We start from the raw sequence: 18,240 nt of genomic DNA on the forward strand, positions 1-18,240 counted from the left end.
AGCGCTCCACATGGGACAGGGCGGCTGTCAGAGCCTCCACACGGAACAGCGCTCCACATGGGACAGGGCGGCTGTCAGAGCCAGCGCTTCACATGGGACACGGCAGCTCTGAGAGCCAGCGCTCCACATGGGACAGGGCAGCTGTCAGAGCCTCCACACGGAACAGCGCTCCACATGGGACACGGCAGCTCTGAGAGCCAGCGCTCCACATGGGACACAGCAACTCTCAGAGCCCAGCTCCGCACGGGACAGCGCTCCCTCAGCTCCCCCACTCCGCCACCAAAGGGCACTTGTGAATCAAAACAAGCGCGCTGCGACGACGGCCTGGGCCGTGAGGGGAGGCCACGCTGATTGGTTGCGGCTCGGCGAACAGGGCGGGGCCGGGCCGAAAGGCTTTTCTGATTGGATGCAGAGCGGGGTGCTACGATGGCTCTGATTGGCTGTGACGCGGCGAAGCTCAGGGTTGTCAGCCGTTGGCGCGCAGTTTGAAGATGGCGACGGCGGCCCAGGACGCGCCGGGAGTGGCGGACGGCGGCGGCAGCAGCTCCGTGAGCAGCTCAGTCAGTTTGGCCCCGCCGGAGGCCCTGGAGGCCGTGGCCGCGGAGTGGATGCTGGAGTTTGTCTGCTCCTGCCTGTGCCGGCACTTCGCAGAGCAGAGCGGGGCGGAGTTCTGGCGGTGGAGGGACGTTGCGCAGGGTGAGGGGCACCGGCGGTTTGGGCTCTCCACAGCCGCTCCCGGGACAGCGAGTCCTGAGGGGCCGCAGGGGCAGCGCCCTCCTGCACGCCGGGGCGCTAAAACACTCACTGCCCATCGACCACCGTGGTCAACAGCGCTGGGGGTGATGCTCCTCTCTTTCGGGGGCCTCAGGAGATCCCCGGGCTGTGGAGGGCTGGGGTGGTATCGGCAGCACTCGCACACGGCAGCAATATAGCAGTGCTAGAAGTATTTCAGAGAACTATAGTCTGGCAGACAGAGATGAGATGAGATGAAGTGTGGTGACTGGGTTTTGAATGGAAAAACATGTATTTAAAATGGGAATAAACTTTAGCGTGAGAATGGTTGACAATTAGAAGTAAATGTCTAAGTCTCAGATAAATTTGATGGATTGATGATGTTTTCTTCTGTAAGAAGCAGTTTTCCAGCGGATACCAGGTTAGAGCTTTGGGGGATATTTTGTCTGTGTATATGTTCTTGACTCAGGTGAACGTAGCAGTATGGCTTGTTTAAATTTGTGCAAAGAATGGAATACAATGGCATGCAGAATGATTACTAAGTAGGTTGATATGGGATATGGTAAGAAATCTAATGATAATTTACTAAAGTACTTTGAATGGGGGGCTGCTAGATTAAATTATTTATGTTGCTTCTCGATGTGTGGCCTTTGGACTGCAGCTCAGCAGGAGAATTGTTCTGAGGTTTTGTGCAGGTGGGAAGCAGAGACAATGCAATGCAAAAGCAGAGTGAAAATATCTCCTGGGAAGACTGAGTGTGTTAGTAGAAACTATTAATTAAGTTGTACAGAATTCAATGTCATGTGGAAATAACAAGTAATAGCAAATTTTGAACTTGCTCCTACACTGTTCAGCAACAGAGGAAAGAGTTTGGCACGCTAAGATTATGAAGTCAATATTGTAAAAGTCTTTGGGAAAAGCTAAGCACAGTCATAAGATTGTAATAGAAAAGTAGGTGTGGTTTTTTCATAGAAACACAGAACTGTTACTCTTGCATGTGACGAAAGGAGACCCTACAGAAATGATGATTGGCTGTCAACAAGAAAGTCAATTCAAACTGAAGCAAGTGCAGAAAGGTAGGAAGGCAGTGGTTCCAGATGATACCCAGCAGCTCCTTTGAACCCCAATTATTCTGTGATTCATTTTTCATTTTGAATGGTTCTGTATTATGCTGTAAAGTTGAATTACTATATCCAGCACATTAGCATAAGAAATTCACAGTAACCTGAATGATGGGAATAAGCTCATGATAGCTCCCATTTTAAAATATGTAATAATCCTTGTGACCTTCCACCCTTACAAGGAGGATTTTCCTTGTAAATTTACATTTCTGAGTAAGCTTTCCATGTAGCTTTTACTGCTTTATTTCTGTAAGTTGCTATAGCAACATGCTATACCAGTCTGTCTGTGGCTCATGGTTTGTGGGCATTCCCTGGAAGTGTTCTTTGGAGCAGACAGCTGTCTTTTGTAGTACCCTACTTACCAAAAAAACCTCTACATTTAATACTATGGTTTTTGAATTGGAAGAATAGAAGCCTGTGATTAATTCTGCTGTTTCTTCAGAAAAGGATATATTCTTCTGGTCAAGCTCTTAAATATTATTTCAGTTGTTTTAGCAAGGAAGAATACTAATGAAGTGGGCTTCATTGGTTTCTTAAGGAATTAGAAATTTAGTAAAATCTGATAACACAGTGTCTAGTATATATCTAGCCACACTGTGGCAGTGGTGGAGCAAAACTGACTTAATTTTCTCTTCTTTTACAGCTCTTATTAGTGGCCTCTCCCAAATACCTCAACATCAGAAAAAAACAGTATATCTCTGCCAGCTTTTGATAAGAATTGCACAAGGAAAAAGCCTTGGTAAATACTCAGGTTCTTTTTTTTCAAGTGTTTAAAAATAGTTGCATGAACTTCTACACAGGTACATTAGGCATACTTTCACACAGCCTTTACTATGCACATATATATATTTTGAATATAGATATAGCTATATATAAATAAATTGAATAAATATATTCAATTTATTTACTTTTTGGACTATGTTTATTACACGTGTGACTGAGTTGTCTGCAGCACTGGTGTCACTCTGTACTGACTGACTTAGCTACATGGAGTTTGAATGACCATGTACTTCTTAAATTACCAGGTTTTTTTTGTCAGAGTAGTATCAACAAAAGAAACATACTGGAAAGACCTGACTAGCTCTTAGTGAGCAATACTTACAAGTTTAAAACTTGGGATATGTGTTCTTTTCTGCACATTTAACTCTAGAGATTAAAGTAGGACAGGCAGCAGGAATGAGAAGATGGATGAAAAGGATGACTGCCCATGTTTCCTACAGAAGACTGTAAGATCTCAGCTGGCAGCAAGTCCTTGGGGCTCTTACTCACTACATCTTCTGTTTGGCTGCATTTGCAACTTGTTGGTTTAGCCAAGATGATTTTGTTTGAGTTTCTGGAAGACTTAACTTCTTTTTTTTTTTTCACTGTTTGGTAAAACTCTCTGGAATTTAAAGACTTCAGAAGCAGTCTTAAAAGCATGATCATGGAAGAAAAAAGTGTATTCTAGCCTAGCAATGCCAAAAAGTTTTGGTTTTAAACAATTAAATTTCCTATGTTTCTTATCAGGTTTTATGGCATCCTGATTTAGTTTAGCTTGGAAATCAAATTCTAATATATAAAATAGTTCATCAAATTATTTAAAATAGTATGCAAATTATGAAAATTTTGTCCTAATGCTCTAAATTATATTACTGTACATAACACTTGAGAATATTACTTCATTGTGTGTTTTTATCTTATCAGTAGAGAATGATCTGTGTGGTGAGGAAGATTGCATGTGTGTAGTAGGTATTACATCAGGTGTAGCTGCACAATGTACATGGAAAGCTAATATATGGTAGCTTTCCTATTTCTCTAGTTATTAAGATATTTGATCTGTGATGATCACACAGACAAGGTGTTTCAGCTCTCTAAGAGCTCAACACTTTTGTTTTACACTATTAAAATAAACAATATGAAGTGTCATGTTACTTGATTGAGACAATAGTTAAACACATTTTTGTTTTAGTTATGTGTATATATGCACATAATACTGTTTGAAATTTCACTGTTTGACATTATTGTGGATATAAAATAATTTTTCTCTTCAGTATTGCGTAAATTGCTTACCTTCTGTCTGAAAAATACTCAATGAAAGGAATAAGTTATTAAGAGAGATTCTGCTGATGCCATAAAATGAAGGCATAGGTGAGGCTGTAGTTCAGTGAACATCTTGGGTGAAGTTGGCAGTGCCATGGGAAAGAAGCACTTGTGCACCTGCCAGCTCCTCCTGCATCTGTTACCTTGGCACACTCACTTCTGCAGTTGTGCAATGACCAGACTGGGAAACTGCTTGAGAGTGATAAGGGGATGAATATTTGGCTAGACTAGATTTCTGCCAGACTGGTCACTGATCCTTTGCTGGGAGTTTGCACAAACCTTGGTGTTGGTGCAGCAGTACACTGGCATGGGGGGTTGCTTCTGCTTTTTAAGTGACACTCCTGTGTAGACCTGTTTGAGTTTCCCTCTTGGTTTAAGCACTTCAAATACAACAGAAAGTTAAGACAGAATAGTGATAGACACAGGAAGAAAAAAACAAACTACTTAGCATGGTGATTATATTACAAAATTAATAGTATCAATATCAAATGTTGTGAAATCTCATGCTAAGTTTAAAGTTTTATTAATGCCAGACCAAATACCTAATTGCAAGTGGCATTTTTAAGTGAACAATAATTAGCTGACATAATTGCCCCTGAAAATGCAGCAGTAATGTTAGTAGCAAGGGTAGGAAGAACCAGTCTCTGAAAAGAAGACAGTTGCCTCACGTTTCTTAAACACCTAAAACTTGAGGAAAAAGGAATTGAAATTGTATAATACATATTACTTTACTGCATACTATATTCTATTACTTTACTGCATACTGTAATCTATTTCACTTTATCCTTTAATTTTTATAAATACTTTGGGTTTTTTTCCCTCTAAGGATTACAGTTTGAAAACAATCAAAGAATTTCACCTTTGGAATCTGCTCTGTCTTTCTGGACTTTACTTGAAAGGGAAGAAATTAAACTGGAAAAGCTTCATGAAGAAATTCGTCGCTTGATTCAAATTCAGGTCTGTGTGACTTACTCATAATGCTTCAGGATGCTACCTACTCATTGGGAATGAGTAGCTGGAAATCTGCCTGGCAGGAATGGACTTGGGGGTGCTGGTCAACAGCAGCTAAACCAGAGCCAGTATGTGCCTAGGTGGCCAAGAAGGCCAGTGGCACCTGGCCTGTATCAGGAACAGTGTGGCCAGCAGGACCAGGGCAGCAATTGTCCCCTGTGCTCAGTGCTGGTGAGGCCATACCTCAAATCCTGTGTTCAACTCTGGGTCCCTCAGGACAAGAAAGACTTTGAGGTGCTGGAGAGTGGTCAGAGAAGGGCAAAGGAGCTGGTGAAGGGTCTGGAGCACAAATGTTACTAAGAGCAGCTGAGGGAGCTGGGAGTGTTTAGCCTGGAGAAAAGGAGGCTCAGGGAGGACCTTGTCACTCTCTATAACTGTCTGAAAGGAGACTGGAGCCATGTGGGAGTTGGTCTCTTCTCCCAGGTGGCTAGTGACAGGATGAGGGGAAATGGCCTCAAGTTGTGCCAGGGGAGATTTAGATTGGGTATAAGGAAAAACTTTCACACAAAGAGTTGCACAACATTGGAACAGACAGCCCAGGGAAGTGCTGGAGACTCTATCCTTGGAAATGTTTGAAAAAGACATGTGGATATAGCACTTGAGGATATGGTTTAATGGTGAACATGGTGGTCTTGTGCTAGGTTGATGGTTGGACTTGATGACCTTAAAGGTCTTGTCCAACCTTAAAAATTCTATCTTACTAAAACAGAGCCCTTTTTACAAAAATCTTGGGCTATTAGCAGACTGAACTGAATTTTCAGTTTTAGTACAGAGTAAATAGATCTGTACAGGGGACCTTTTTCTATCTCATATGGGTCCTGTTTGTACCAGTTAAAATTTGTTTCAAAAGCTGCCAATCTGAAAAAGATACCAATTGAAATAAATTTCAAAACTCATTTCAGAGTTAACTGTTAGAAGTAGATATGAGTCAGTAACCCTTAAATATATAATCATCTGAATTTTTGGAGTCTTAGAAAACTGTAGAATTGTGAATTCTCTTGCTTTTTCTGAATCTCAGGTGGAAAGTATTTCACCATATCTTTTAATTATATTTCTTGTAGATTGTAGCAGTCCATATGGAAAACAGATATTTCAAGGAAGCTGCTGAAGTTCTTGAAAGGCTGTTCACAGACTCTGAATCAGATAAGGTAGTAACTTGTTTAAATTGCATTAAAAGCTCTTGACTTGCAGAGGAGAAAGAGGGTAGTTGGTTTGCAAAGCTAGCAAATCCTACCTGCATAACTTCAATCTCATTATTGTCTGTGCAGTCACTTTCATACCTATGTCACTTTAAAATACAAAAGGAAATTTGTGGCCAGGAGATTGATAGACATACTGGATGATTTTTGTGGGAGTAAAATGCTTTTAGCAGCAGTTGTCCTTCATCCCCTCTTCCACTTCATATGAGGAGTGAGATGGCACTACAAATTCTAGGAATTTGATAGTGCTGACTACTAACAGCCAATTTGCTGATTTCTGTTGTAGGGGACTGACTCTGTCTGTCACCTTTGATTAGTGTTCTATGTACCAAAGCATCCCAGGGAAGGAAAACTCATTAGCTTCAGACTGGATGCTATTATGCCTCTGACTGGAAAAGACAACATATATGTTAGGCCACCTCCTGGTTTGAAGTTGACTGCATCATTCAGAAAGTTGCAAGTTTGAGTGAATATCTCTCTAATATAATAGTTAGTGCACACACTTGAGTTTGCTGGAGTGGAGAAAAGAGCAACAGAAGAACTGCAGGTGAAAAGAAGTTAAAAATGCTTCCTATATCTTCAACTGGTATATTAGGACACATGCTCTATGTAAGTAGTAGCCTGTGTATAACTTACTCTTCAGATACACTTCCATTCAGAGGATTTGGATGTTTGGAAAGTATAGATTGTGGTAATAGTACTCAAATTCATATATAAAAATGTAACATATACACAGAAGATAATTCTCTGCCTATATTGGCTTCTGTAAAATTCAGAGGTATTGGTAGACAAAATAAGAATTTCTAATTATCAGTATTAATGTATCCTTAATGGTGCTGTACTAAGTTATCCTTTTCCTGAACACTGTACACCCCTTTCAATGGCAGTCTTTTTGAGGCAGCAAATGAGAAGAGAAAACCAAGTAATGGGTGGCTTGTTTTGGGTGTTTTTCCTCCATTGACACCCCTGCTTTCAGTGTTATTCATAATGGAAATGAAAATGTAAATCTCTGGTCAGTTACACTTTACCATTTACATAAGGTAAATACCTGGCATTATGACTAGTTGACTCTAGAGCTGTTTCAAACTGCAGCATGAACTGTATAGGGATATGCAGGAAACTGTATAATCATCATGTTGAGCTTTCTGTATTTCCTGTTTAGCATAGATACCAAGTTTGCTGCAGGATTGTGTTGTATAAAGCTGTGCTTTTCTTAGCCTTTAAGGGTGAAGCTGGCAACCATAATTAAAACCAAGGATCCATATGTTCCTCTTCTGCAAAGCTTCAGTTACAGTCTTTTGATAAGTAAAATCAAGTCTTACATTGAACTTTTCTTGAAAGAAAATGAAACTAACTTCTTAATACAGGTATGTTGAAAGTATCTTAAAAACTTTGGAAAAAATTTACCTGATACGATTAAATAGATTTCTCCTTCCAAGGGGGTTGTTTGGGCAATATTCAATTACTGTATTAGATGAAAAGGAAACTTTGCCTTCCTTTGGATTGTCTTATTTTCAACCTTCTGGTTTTAATGAATATGTCTTGGAGAAAGTTAGTAGGAAAGAGACTCCTCTTAAATATCTTCTATGAATGTTTTTCCCACAACTTTTTGATTAGAAAAATAGTTAGGACATTAGTATAATTAAAACAAGAGCTGCTTAAGAGATGCGGTTCTGATATGGGACTCCTTTAAAAATGTAGCTTTATATTTAATGCTTATTTTATTTAAGCCTACATGTCTTCCCATACTAAAAATAAAAAATCAAGACCTGTTAATTTGGATAAAAGCTTTAGGAATGTCAGGGGAGTTAGGAGAGAGCAAACTATTATTGCTGTTTTCCTGTAAATACAAATGTTCCTTACAAACAGTCTTGCTCAAAAGTGATTTAAAATTGGCAAGAACAACATTCCTTCTTCAGTTCATCTTCAGGAGGATTGTAAAGAATTTCTCTTATGTTTACTTCGTATAAAAGAATATTGAATTATTCAATTACAAAAGCACAGACGTCTAAAGGTAATAAGAAGCAAATTTTAAATAAACAATCCTGAAGTTCCTCTGTGTTTTTCATTCTCTTACCAGAGAGACTGGACAACTTATTACATACACTCAAAGTATAATACAAGGAATACTTTTTAATGGTTTCACTTGAATGTCAGCTTTCAAGTTTACTTTTCAAGGCTCTTTCTTTGAGTCTAAGAGGAAGTGGAGGCTCGGAGGTGTCAGAGAAGGCCCAGAATTCCATACTAAACATGCCTAAGGCCCTCACTGCCTGCATCCCCACTGCCTGCATGTTTGTCCTACTGTCTGCACCCACATTGCAAATCTTACTTTGAACAGTTATTCTGGCACATGGAGGAGACAACTTTGTGAGGAATTCCCAATTCTGTGCAGCACACAGGTCTCCCAGCAGTGCACGCTGTCTTCTCTGCAGAAGAACATTCTAGCTTTAATTGCTAATTTCTCTTTCTTCTAGTGCCAGATGTAGAGGTATAATCATAGAGTAATTTGGATTGAAAGGAATCTTTAAAGGTAGTTTAGTCCAACCCACAATAAGCAGCCCTGCAATAAGCAGGGACATCTTTAATTAGATCAGGTTGTTTAGAGCCCCATTCAACCTGGCCTTGAAGGTTTTCAGGGATTGGACATCAACCTTGCTGGGCAGCATGTTCCATGTTTTGCCACTGTCATCATAAACGAAACAATATTCTTCCTTAAATCTAGTCCAAATCTACCCTCTTTTAGTTTAAAACCATTAACTCTTGTCCTACCTCTACAGGCCCTGGTAAGAAGTTTGTCCCATCATTATTCAGTGTAGGAGACCCCCTTTTAGGTACTCTATAAGGAGTAATGATTTACTACTTCCTTTGCTTGGCAATGGAGGAGAAATAATCTTAGTTTGTGGCTAGAAGTTTGAGCAGGATATATTAGAAATATTTTTTGCCAGTGCAAAAAAGGTTCTATTACAAGCCTTAAGTCTGCTTAGACATGTCTTTTGAACATGCTACATGTATGCTTTGTCCTGCCATGTGCTATGGAACTAGATAAACTTGACACCTGTCAGTTTTAGTTTCTAACCTAGTTATAAAAACCAGACTTTGGAGTACTTTGATCGTATTTGCAGTCTTAGTTAAGTTCTGTAATTTACTTAACACATTCTTAAGTTCACTCATTATGCAGCTATTTGTTGTATTTCTTTGTGTCCCTATAAAAATCAGTTGCAGCTATGACTAAAATTTCTCCAAGTTATTAGTTGATAAAGATCTTTATGGATTTCAACTTAACATGCTAAAGTTGTTTTGAAACTACTTACTTTAATGTTAATACCTCTGAAATGTCTGTCAAATAAGCACTGCTAGTTCTAATAAAAAGTATGCATGTTAATCTTAGTGCAAACTCCTATTTAGGTACTGCCTGGCTTTAATTTTAAGATATCAATTACATTTCTCACAGGAAGCCACAAAACATGTGGTATCTAAAGGGTTGGGAGCAACAACATTGCAGAACAGACCTGTAGAAGTCAATGAAAATGGCAAAAGTGATTTGGAAACAAAACAAAGGTTTGTATTAAGTATTATACTGCTAAGGGATGTACTTGGATGGTAATATGAAACTTGTAGATCAAAGAGTAAGTAAAAGGGGGGGCACTAAATTCCAAATTGCTGTCTAATAGAAAATTAGCTACAAGCACATTCCCTATTTTCTTTAAATTTGTGTTCTTCTGTGGTTGTTACTTTTGGCATTTACATGAAAAAGCCTGTCATTAAGTTTAATTATTTGTGAGGTTGCACAATTTGCAGTTTTAACAGCTGTCAGTCTATAATATAAGGACAAGAAAGACTTTGCTTTTTTAATGCTTGATTGAACTCCTTTTAGTTCTAATTTCAGGCTATAGGTCATCTCAAGAGGAAAAAGAATTAGGAAATGGAATCAGTCTTACATTTTTCTTACAGCTGACCCCTTAATGATACTAGTGTGAAGGGAAATAGTTATGTTGCTTCATGATTCTGACAGTGCAAACCTTCAGAACAATGACATGATTATTTTGGAAAATGCTAATATTCTAGGTTTATCACCACTTGTTCAGGGGGAATAAATTGCTGGCTTTAGCTGGGATAGAGTCTGTATTTCTTCATTTTTCTACTTGGAATACTTGGCATCATTTAGTTAAGAAAACACTGACGCAGACAGTATAGAGGAAGACAAGTCATAAGATTTTTTTTTTAATTTGTTTTTTTAGAAGGGCAGCTCCTGACACATCTGAGAGATATGATGAAAGACTCGTTCAAAAATATCTATGGAAATAATTCCTAATGAAAAATAGAAGTGCAAAATGCCTCTTATCTTCAACTTAAATGTCTTGGGAACAGGCTACCCAAGGAAGTGGTCACATTACCAAACCTGATAGAGTTCAAGAAACATTTGCACAGTGGTCTCAGATACATGGTGTGACTCCTGGGGATGTCTGTGCAGAGCTGAAAGCTGAACTCAGTGATCCCTGTGGGTGCCTTCCAACTGGGCAGATTCTGTATTTCTCCTCCAGGTACAGGGAGGCAAGGTTAAGAGGGTGAATGCATTGAAGCAGTCAGTTATTTTATGCCACTGCTTCTGTAGAGAAGGCTTAGGATTCTTTCATTAAAATATTGTTGAATCATATAAATGGCAAGTTGCTGCCTAGGAAATAATTTTTTTGTCTTTTCTTTTTAAGGTTGGTGAAAGAGAAACAGTGTATCACAAGTCAGTCATCTGGAGTCATAAAAAAACCCATAGCAAGGTAAAAAATTTGTGTTATTGCTCTGGTCACAGACTTTTCATCAAGTACTTTGTATTTTTACTTCAGATCTGTGTTCTTTGCAGGAGACGTTCAGGACAGAAGCCCAAAGAGAGCAGAATTCTTCAGAGTGAGTATTAGTTTATTTTTACAATTTCAAAACAGTCATGTCAAACACTTATTTCTAACTGCCTTCCCATGTGATTGGATTAATGCAGAAATGATTGTGGTGGATAAAAACGCTCAAAGTTGTGTATGGTTTCTGCACAAATGCAAATTTGGTGGTTGCCATATTTAGGAAGCTGTGAAGTGGCTTAATGTTCTCTAGCAATTAATTTTGCAAAATTATTCACTATTTTCTGATTTGCTTGGTTGGTTTACAGGATTTATGGTATTCTGTCCCAAAGAAAGCTGACAGGAGTACTGAAGTTCATTTCTTTCTGAATTCTGTGCTAGATAACTTGATTGGGAAAGAACTAAAGAAGTTAGCTGAAAAACAAATTGTATTGTAAAATGTACAAAGTCAGGATGTTTGTGTGATTTCCTGGTATTACTTCTTAAAAAATCTAACACAGATAATATAACAGTTATAAGTAAGTTCTTAAGACCATTAGTACCCTCTTACCACAGCAAGATGATGTTATAGTTCCTGCACATGGCCATGTTGTATATGGAAGGACAAACTCTTAAGATGCCTTGAATGCTTGCCACAGTTAAAACCTGATACATCTACTTGGAAATGATGGAATTTGTATTCAAAGAATCATAGTTCTGATTGGTTCTTACTTCTCATTCTATGTAAAATGAGTCATGCATATAGTAAAAATGTTTTTATCAAAATCAAATGTTTTGTTATTATGTACCAATTTTTATCTAAGTGTTTAAAATATAATTCTGTGAACTCTATTGTATAGAAATTAAGGTGGGTTTTTTGAATATCCTATTTTTTGAAGCCCTTGGACTATGGCAAGATTCATGTGTATTTATTTATAAAAGTATGTATGTAAAGAGACATTGAAATTTTCCCAATCTGTCAAAGCATATCAAAATACTGTACATTCTTGTCAGGTCTAAATGGTAAAATGCAAAACTGCTGCCTTGATGTTGACTCCTCTTTGTTTTGGATTTATATTAACTGTCTTCTAGGTCTTAACAGCATGCAAAATGTGGGACAAAACGAAGTTTCTTTGGCACATAGCCGAAGAAGACAGGTTTGTACCTATTTTCTCTTCTAAACAGAGATAAAATGAATCTGCATGCACAGATTTTTTTTCTCAGCTTTAATCTAATTTTTAAATCTAGTGCTTAGATTTAAGATTCTGTAGATAACTCAAGTGCTACAGTTCCTGAAATTGTTACAGTCCCTTTCTTTTAAAGACAGGAAATATAACATATTTTTACTGTCTCAAATATTGCTGTTGCTAATGCTTCCAAGGCTTTTATTTGTTGAAATACACCATTACCAAAGCTTAGTGTGAGATAAAAAATTCTTTCCACAGTTTGTATTAAAGAATTCAGGATGTCATTTGCTTGTGAGAATTTCAGGCAATTATCAGAGGCAACTCATTTTCCAGCTTAGAAGCTAAAAGATTTAGCAGTTTTATAATTCAATACTTTTTTTATGTCATGCAAAAACATATGTACTTGGAAAACTACTCTAGTTTTTATAAACCAAATAGTAGGGTCTTCTTATAATGCTACATTTCAAATGATCCTTTGTGCACTCTTCATGGGTAAGCCTACTTCATTAAGTTACATTAAAATAACCCTCCTGTTATTGCTAGAATTCCCATTGGTGGGATGTGCAGAAGTGTATGCCTTAATAGAATGCAATTGGAAGTTGCTTTGATGTTGGGGTCTTTCAAGCTAATTTTTGATTATAGCCAATTTTCCTTCATGAGCCTTCAGCATTTTATCATGATAACTGAAGAAATTAACATTGAATACGTGTATTGCCATTGTTGGATTCCTCTTCATAATATCTCTTAGGAAGCAATGTAGAGTCTTTCTGTTTAGATTATAGTACAAGTTACATATCAAGTTATATACAAGGTATCATATATCCATTTTGATGTGAGCTGTTTCATTTTTCTGGTGTTCACTTTTTCACATAACAGGGAGGACCAAATCTGTTTTGGTTTGTTTTTTTTTTTTTTTCTGGAGGAGAGTTGTACTTCCTCCTATTTCTTTAAGCATTTTTACTGAAGTTGATGTACTGATTAAATCTTCAGTTACATGCTGTCCTCAAATGAGACCTCATTCTTGAAGTTTAAGCCCCTATAAAGAGATTTTCACTTTCTCACAAATCTCAGGAATAGTTAGATCACTGACAATCTGTTTAAAAGCTGCAGATAAAACCAGTGCCCTAAAAAAAAAAAAGTATCACTTACTGGATTTGCTTTTTGCTTTTAAAGACAAAATTACTTTATTCCCACATATACTTGGATAGGTACCTTGTTAGGCAGTTGCTGGTAAGCATGAGCCCTTCCATCAAGCTTGTTTTCAACATCAAGAATTAAACTGTTTGGACCACAATGACACAGAGCTAATGAAAGCTTTGTAGTCACATATTTTTGTGCTGAGCTAGTCTGTTACTGGGTCACCTACAAGCACTGTGTCTAGGTCTAGGGCTTACACACACATCTTGTTAGAAAAAAATAGGACTTGTTTGCTTAATTATGTTGTTATGTTGTTATATGTCAGCCTTGATTGGAATATAAAGACTAAATTTGTAGAGAACTGCATCTGACAGGGGCATTGAAAATGTTAAAAGAACTTAAATGAAACTTAAGATTCAGAACTGTGTTTCTTTCAACACTTAGAAAAGTTGTAGGCATCTGTTCCTCTGTTATATTTATGCCTTACTCCCTACCACTAAAACCTCATAAATGTTTTATAGAAAGCAATGATAATTGGCCTTTTAAACAATAAATCTGCTCCTCTGCTTAATCATCTGGGTTATAAAATTGTCCACATGCATGAAAGAATGCAATGAATGTCAAGCTGTTGACTTCTAGAACTTCCTTTTCCATGTAGTCCCTCATTCAATGTTGGCATTGTTTGCTCTTGTTTTGTAAATGGCATTTCATTGCAATGGTTCAGTGCCCATTTTCAGCCTTTCATTGCAGTGTTTTCAGTTAGCTGCGTAGAACAATCTGCAGTGCTATTGAAAGGACACACACTTTATTTTCTCATTCCTAAATTAGGGGATGCAAGTGTCACAGAATTTAGAGAACTGTTTGTACTCAATTTTATATCCAGTAATTATATTGCAAGTCCTTTGAGTTGTCTAAAATCTGGATGATACGTGATATAAATTAGCAATGTGTCTGAAAATCTGGGTGTTTAGAGTTTTGTCAGAGTTGTATGGAAAAAAAAATCATATATTTAAAGCTGAAGGAGAAAAAGCTCTGACTCAGAGCAGAGTCCCCTAATGCATAAAGGAAGACAGGTTACTAGAGCAGAACTGACTCAAAGGAATAACAAGATCTTCAGGTTTGTGAGAGAATGTCTTCACATTCTGCCTGGCAAACTCAAGCTTGCTCTGCTGGTGTTCAGAGCTGGCCAGATGTCACATTGTTGCTGTGGACCAGGCACTGTGCTGATGTGAGCTCAAGCGTAGTGCTGCATTATGTCCAGGCTTTCAACCACTCTTGTAACAGTGAAAAGCTGGAATCTACGTAAGTTCTGTCCCAGAGGGGACAGAGAGCTTGTCAGTGAGTGGGGCAGGGGACAAGTTATTGCTCTGTTCTGATCCTCAGTGAAAAGAGTCAGTCCCTGATTTACCTGTAAAGCAGGCCCTCATTTATACAATAAATGGAAGAAATTTATTTTTTTAAAAAGCTCAATGTGAGCAATTAAGAATAAAAACAAGCTAAAAACAACCCTTTTAACAGCAAATGTAATTAATCATTGCAAGTAACAAGGGTTGTGATTGTCTCTTTTGATAAAAGTATTTGAATTATCTGGTGCTGTAGGTCAAGCATAACTGTGTTACTTGAATAAAGATTTTATTTAGTGAAGTTTTCTGGCATGCTCTGAAATGGGATGAACTACATTATTCCAATGGAATCTCTGGCCTTTTAATAATAGCAGAAAAAAAAGCTATTCACTGCTAATGTTGCAAAAAATCTGTGGAACAGGAAGAGTTAGAAAAAGGAAGTATTTTTGATAAAGGTTAAACTACTTTAGAGAAGTTTTAGGTTCCTAACTGTTTAGAAATACAGTTGAACTACTATTACTTGTAATTCTTTCACTGCTTAGTGAGGTTTGTCAGTGATCAGAGTTTACTGAAAAGGCCCCGATACTTGCATTAAGCTGGAATAAATCCAGCTTGAAGATTTGAAGTTTGATCTTACACACCTCAGTTTGCACTTTGTGTAAATGCCACATTTTCCCTTTTTGGAGAAAAACCAGGATACAGTTTTGATCTGTTACAGTTTTGAGGCTGAATGTTATCTAAGTTCCCTCCCCCTCAGAGACTCCCCCTTGTCTTTCATGTCTGAGCCCTGCTGCAATTTTTAGAAGTTTAAATTTAACAGAAGGGTGGAACCATGCAGAATAGTGCTTAAAATTGTCACCTGGCCAGAGACTGTACTGATGATGCTTACAAGAGCAGAATCTTTTAAAGATCCCAAAAGGGTTCCACGTCATTAAGAAATAAATTTATTTTTTCCTCCTATTTCCATGGATGTGAGTTCTTGTGCCACTGACAGTCATATTGGCTGGGTGTTCCTGCTGCTCATCTTCTCTTTGTGCACAAGCAGGAGGGTATGCATTTGTGTAATGGCAGCAGCCATAAGATTTACATTTCCATTGGGTACATTATTTTCAGAGTTAAGTGATGTTTGTTCCCCTGTAATTCACATTTCCTTGCACTTACCAGATCTACTAGCTGGCTTTAAGCTGAGGCTATTCCTTTGCACCTGCATTTCCCTTTGTGCCCAGTTCTGTACAATTTTGAAGGTTTCAGTTGTAAAGGTGAGCCATAACATGATTTTCTAATGTTCCCTTCTGCTCTATAGCCAACACCATTTATCCATTTGATAGTTGGAAGTGATCTGTTACTTATAGGAAGAGGTTTTATACATACTCTGGGAAACCAACCTTTCTTTTATCCCACCAAGCTATAAATTTTAGGCTGTCAGATTCAGCCATTAACAATTCTTATGGCTCTTGTAATGTTCTACAAACATTTTTTCCTTCCAATCCTGTTACTCCAATTAACCCAAGGCTTTACTAAGGTCCCCTTTGGGAGCCCCCATAAAGCTCTACAGGTTCAGTTACAAATTTATCATTTATCTCTAGTTTCAAGATATGGTGCTCAAAAAACCCCTCTGACATGTGTACTCTTACAACTAGAGAGCTGTTTGAAAACTTGCTTTTATATTTGCTATAAGCTCTCACATTAATACCTTTCTCTGTTCATATATCTGGTGTTTTTCTTGCCCTAGAAATGGACTCCAAAAGAAGACATGGAGCTGAAATCAGGAGTAAGGGAGTTTGGAGTGGGTAACTGGGCTAAAATTTTAGCCCATGGTAACTTCAACAACCGAACAAGTGTCATGTTGAAAGACCGGTGGAGAACATTGAGCAAGATCAAACAAAGTTGATTTGGGCTACAGGAACCAACTCTTCTTGACCTTTCCCTACATAAAGACCTACTCTAGCTTTTCAGAATAACATCTTATTTTAGTCTCAGAGTGTCCAGCAGTGCTGCTGTCATAAAACATGAAACAGAATAGTAATAGGTATAAAACATTTGTGTAAGCTCACCTACTCTGGTAATGATGACTTCAATGTAAAGTCTGGCCTTTTTTGCTACAATAACAGATAACCTAGATTCTGAAATGTGAAAATGTTCGCAGTGATTTAAGAAATGTCTGTAATGTAAATAGGGGTATTAGATCTGACTGACAACATCTTTAGTTTGATGGAGGCTAATAAAAAGTCAAGTGTTCTGTATTTTTAAAGGGCTGTATCTCTTTTTAGATTGACCTTTTCATAATTTCACTTCCTGCCATATAACCCATTCTAGTGTGTTTTGCTTCACTTTGAATTTTAGGTCAGACTTGACATTTCTGTAACTTTTACCAAAAAGTATGTATTTATTAGTATTGCTAATTTTCTTCTGAGATGATGGTTTGTTGTGGTTTTTTTCTGCAGTTAAAAACCGTAAATTCATATAATGTTGTATTTTTAAGTAACAAAGGGACTGGTTAGTTTTTTACATGGAAAGGAACCCTATTATACTAGCACTTAGCATCTCGTGGTTAGCTTGTGCCACCTACCTTGTCTTGATCAGTGCCTTCTTCCAGACCAGCAGGAAAGGGAAAGCTCAAAAACACATGGCCAAAGTGGGGCTCAATAATGAGTCTACACTGTCACTGACAGCAAAGATATACTTAAATGGAGGTCACTATTGAGGTCTCTGCTGGCCACTGCAACTCTCCTGCTCATGGGAGACTGGAACAGATGGATGATGGCACTAGCCTGTATCTCTGGATTCAGATCATTTGGAAGAGATTTGCACAATCTCAGAAAACTCATGCTTTCCACTGTCATGCTGGTGTGAATCTAGTGACTTGAACTAACACAATACAGCATTCTTTTAAAAGCAAAATCCCCTGAATTCAGATGTTTTCTGTACCTTTTTTTCTTGGCTAAAGTTTTTCTTTTCCAAGAACCTTTTAAGAACAAGCACCTGTCTGAATTGGTCGTATTAAAACAAAGCTCTCTGAGAAAGGTTTGTTTCACAACACACTCTTATTGTGGACAGAACCTCAAGCAGATCCACTTCCTCATTCTTGCTAAGAGACTCTATGGCTTCTTCCAGGAAGTCTTTATGTTGCATGGAGATGCTGCCTGTCTTAATAGGAAATTTTCTCAACCTGCATAGCAGTCTTGCCAGTGCTCAGATGTTGCAGGTTCTTATGTTAATCATTGTAGATGAGCATTTTTAACTAGTAATAAGTAATTTTTTTACGCTTAGCCAATTAAGTAATTTTTTTACTCTTAGCCAAGGCCTTAGTCACAAAGTCTTGTCTAAGTTCAACTGCCAGAAAAGTCAGACTGTGTATTACTGACATGAAGTTCTGACTAGGTCTATGTCTTCATGAAGGTGGCTGAACATGAAAACTGCAGTGTAGAGGAAGAATACTTACACAATTATAGTGTAAAAAATTGTCTAGATGATACTGGAGACAAACAAAGTACCTAAACTGAAATCAGTTTTAGCTTTCAAAAACTTCATTTTTATGCACCCTTGCTTTTAAATATTGACAGTAACTATTCTCAGACTTGAAAATATTTGGCTGGCTCACTACTAAG

The 18,240-nt window shown here is 37.9% G+C and overlaps 1 protein-coding gene across 1 annotated transcript; it reads left to right on the forward strand.

Moving 5' to 3' along the window:
- Positions 1-491: 491 nt before the first annotated feature.
- Positions 492-16,883, forward strand: TERF1 (telomeric repeat binding factor 1). The gene is made up of 10 exons (XM_036407045.1): positions 492-696; positions 2,497-2,592; positions 4,759-4,889; positions 6,005-6,091; positions 7,360-7,509; positions 9,594-9,700; positions 10,849-10,914; positions 10,998-11,041; positions 12,058-12,122; positions 16,365-16,883. The coding sequence occupies exons 1-10, from the start codon at positions 492-494 to the stop codon at positions 16,521-16,523; spliced, it is 1,110 nt and encodes a 369-aa protein (XP_036262938.1). The 3' UTR covers positions 16,524-16,883.
- Positions 16,884-18,240: the final 1,357 nt, after the last annotated feature.

The sequence above is a fragment of the Molothrus ater genome, chromosome 1 (assembly GCF_012460135.2).
Source record: "Molothrus ater isolate BHLD 08-10-18 breed brown headed cowbird chromosome 1, BPBGC_Mater_1.1, whole genome shotgun sequence".
NCBI lineage: Eukaryota > Metazoa > Chordata > Aves > Passeriformes > Icteridae > Molothrus > Molothrus ater.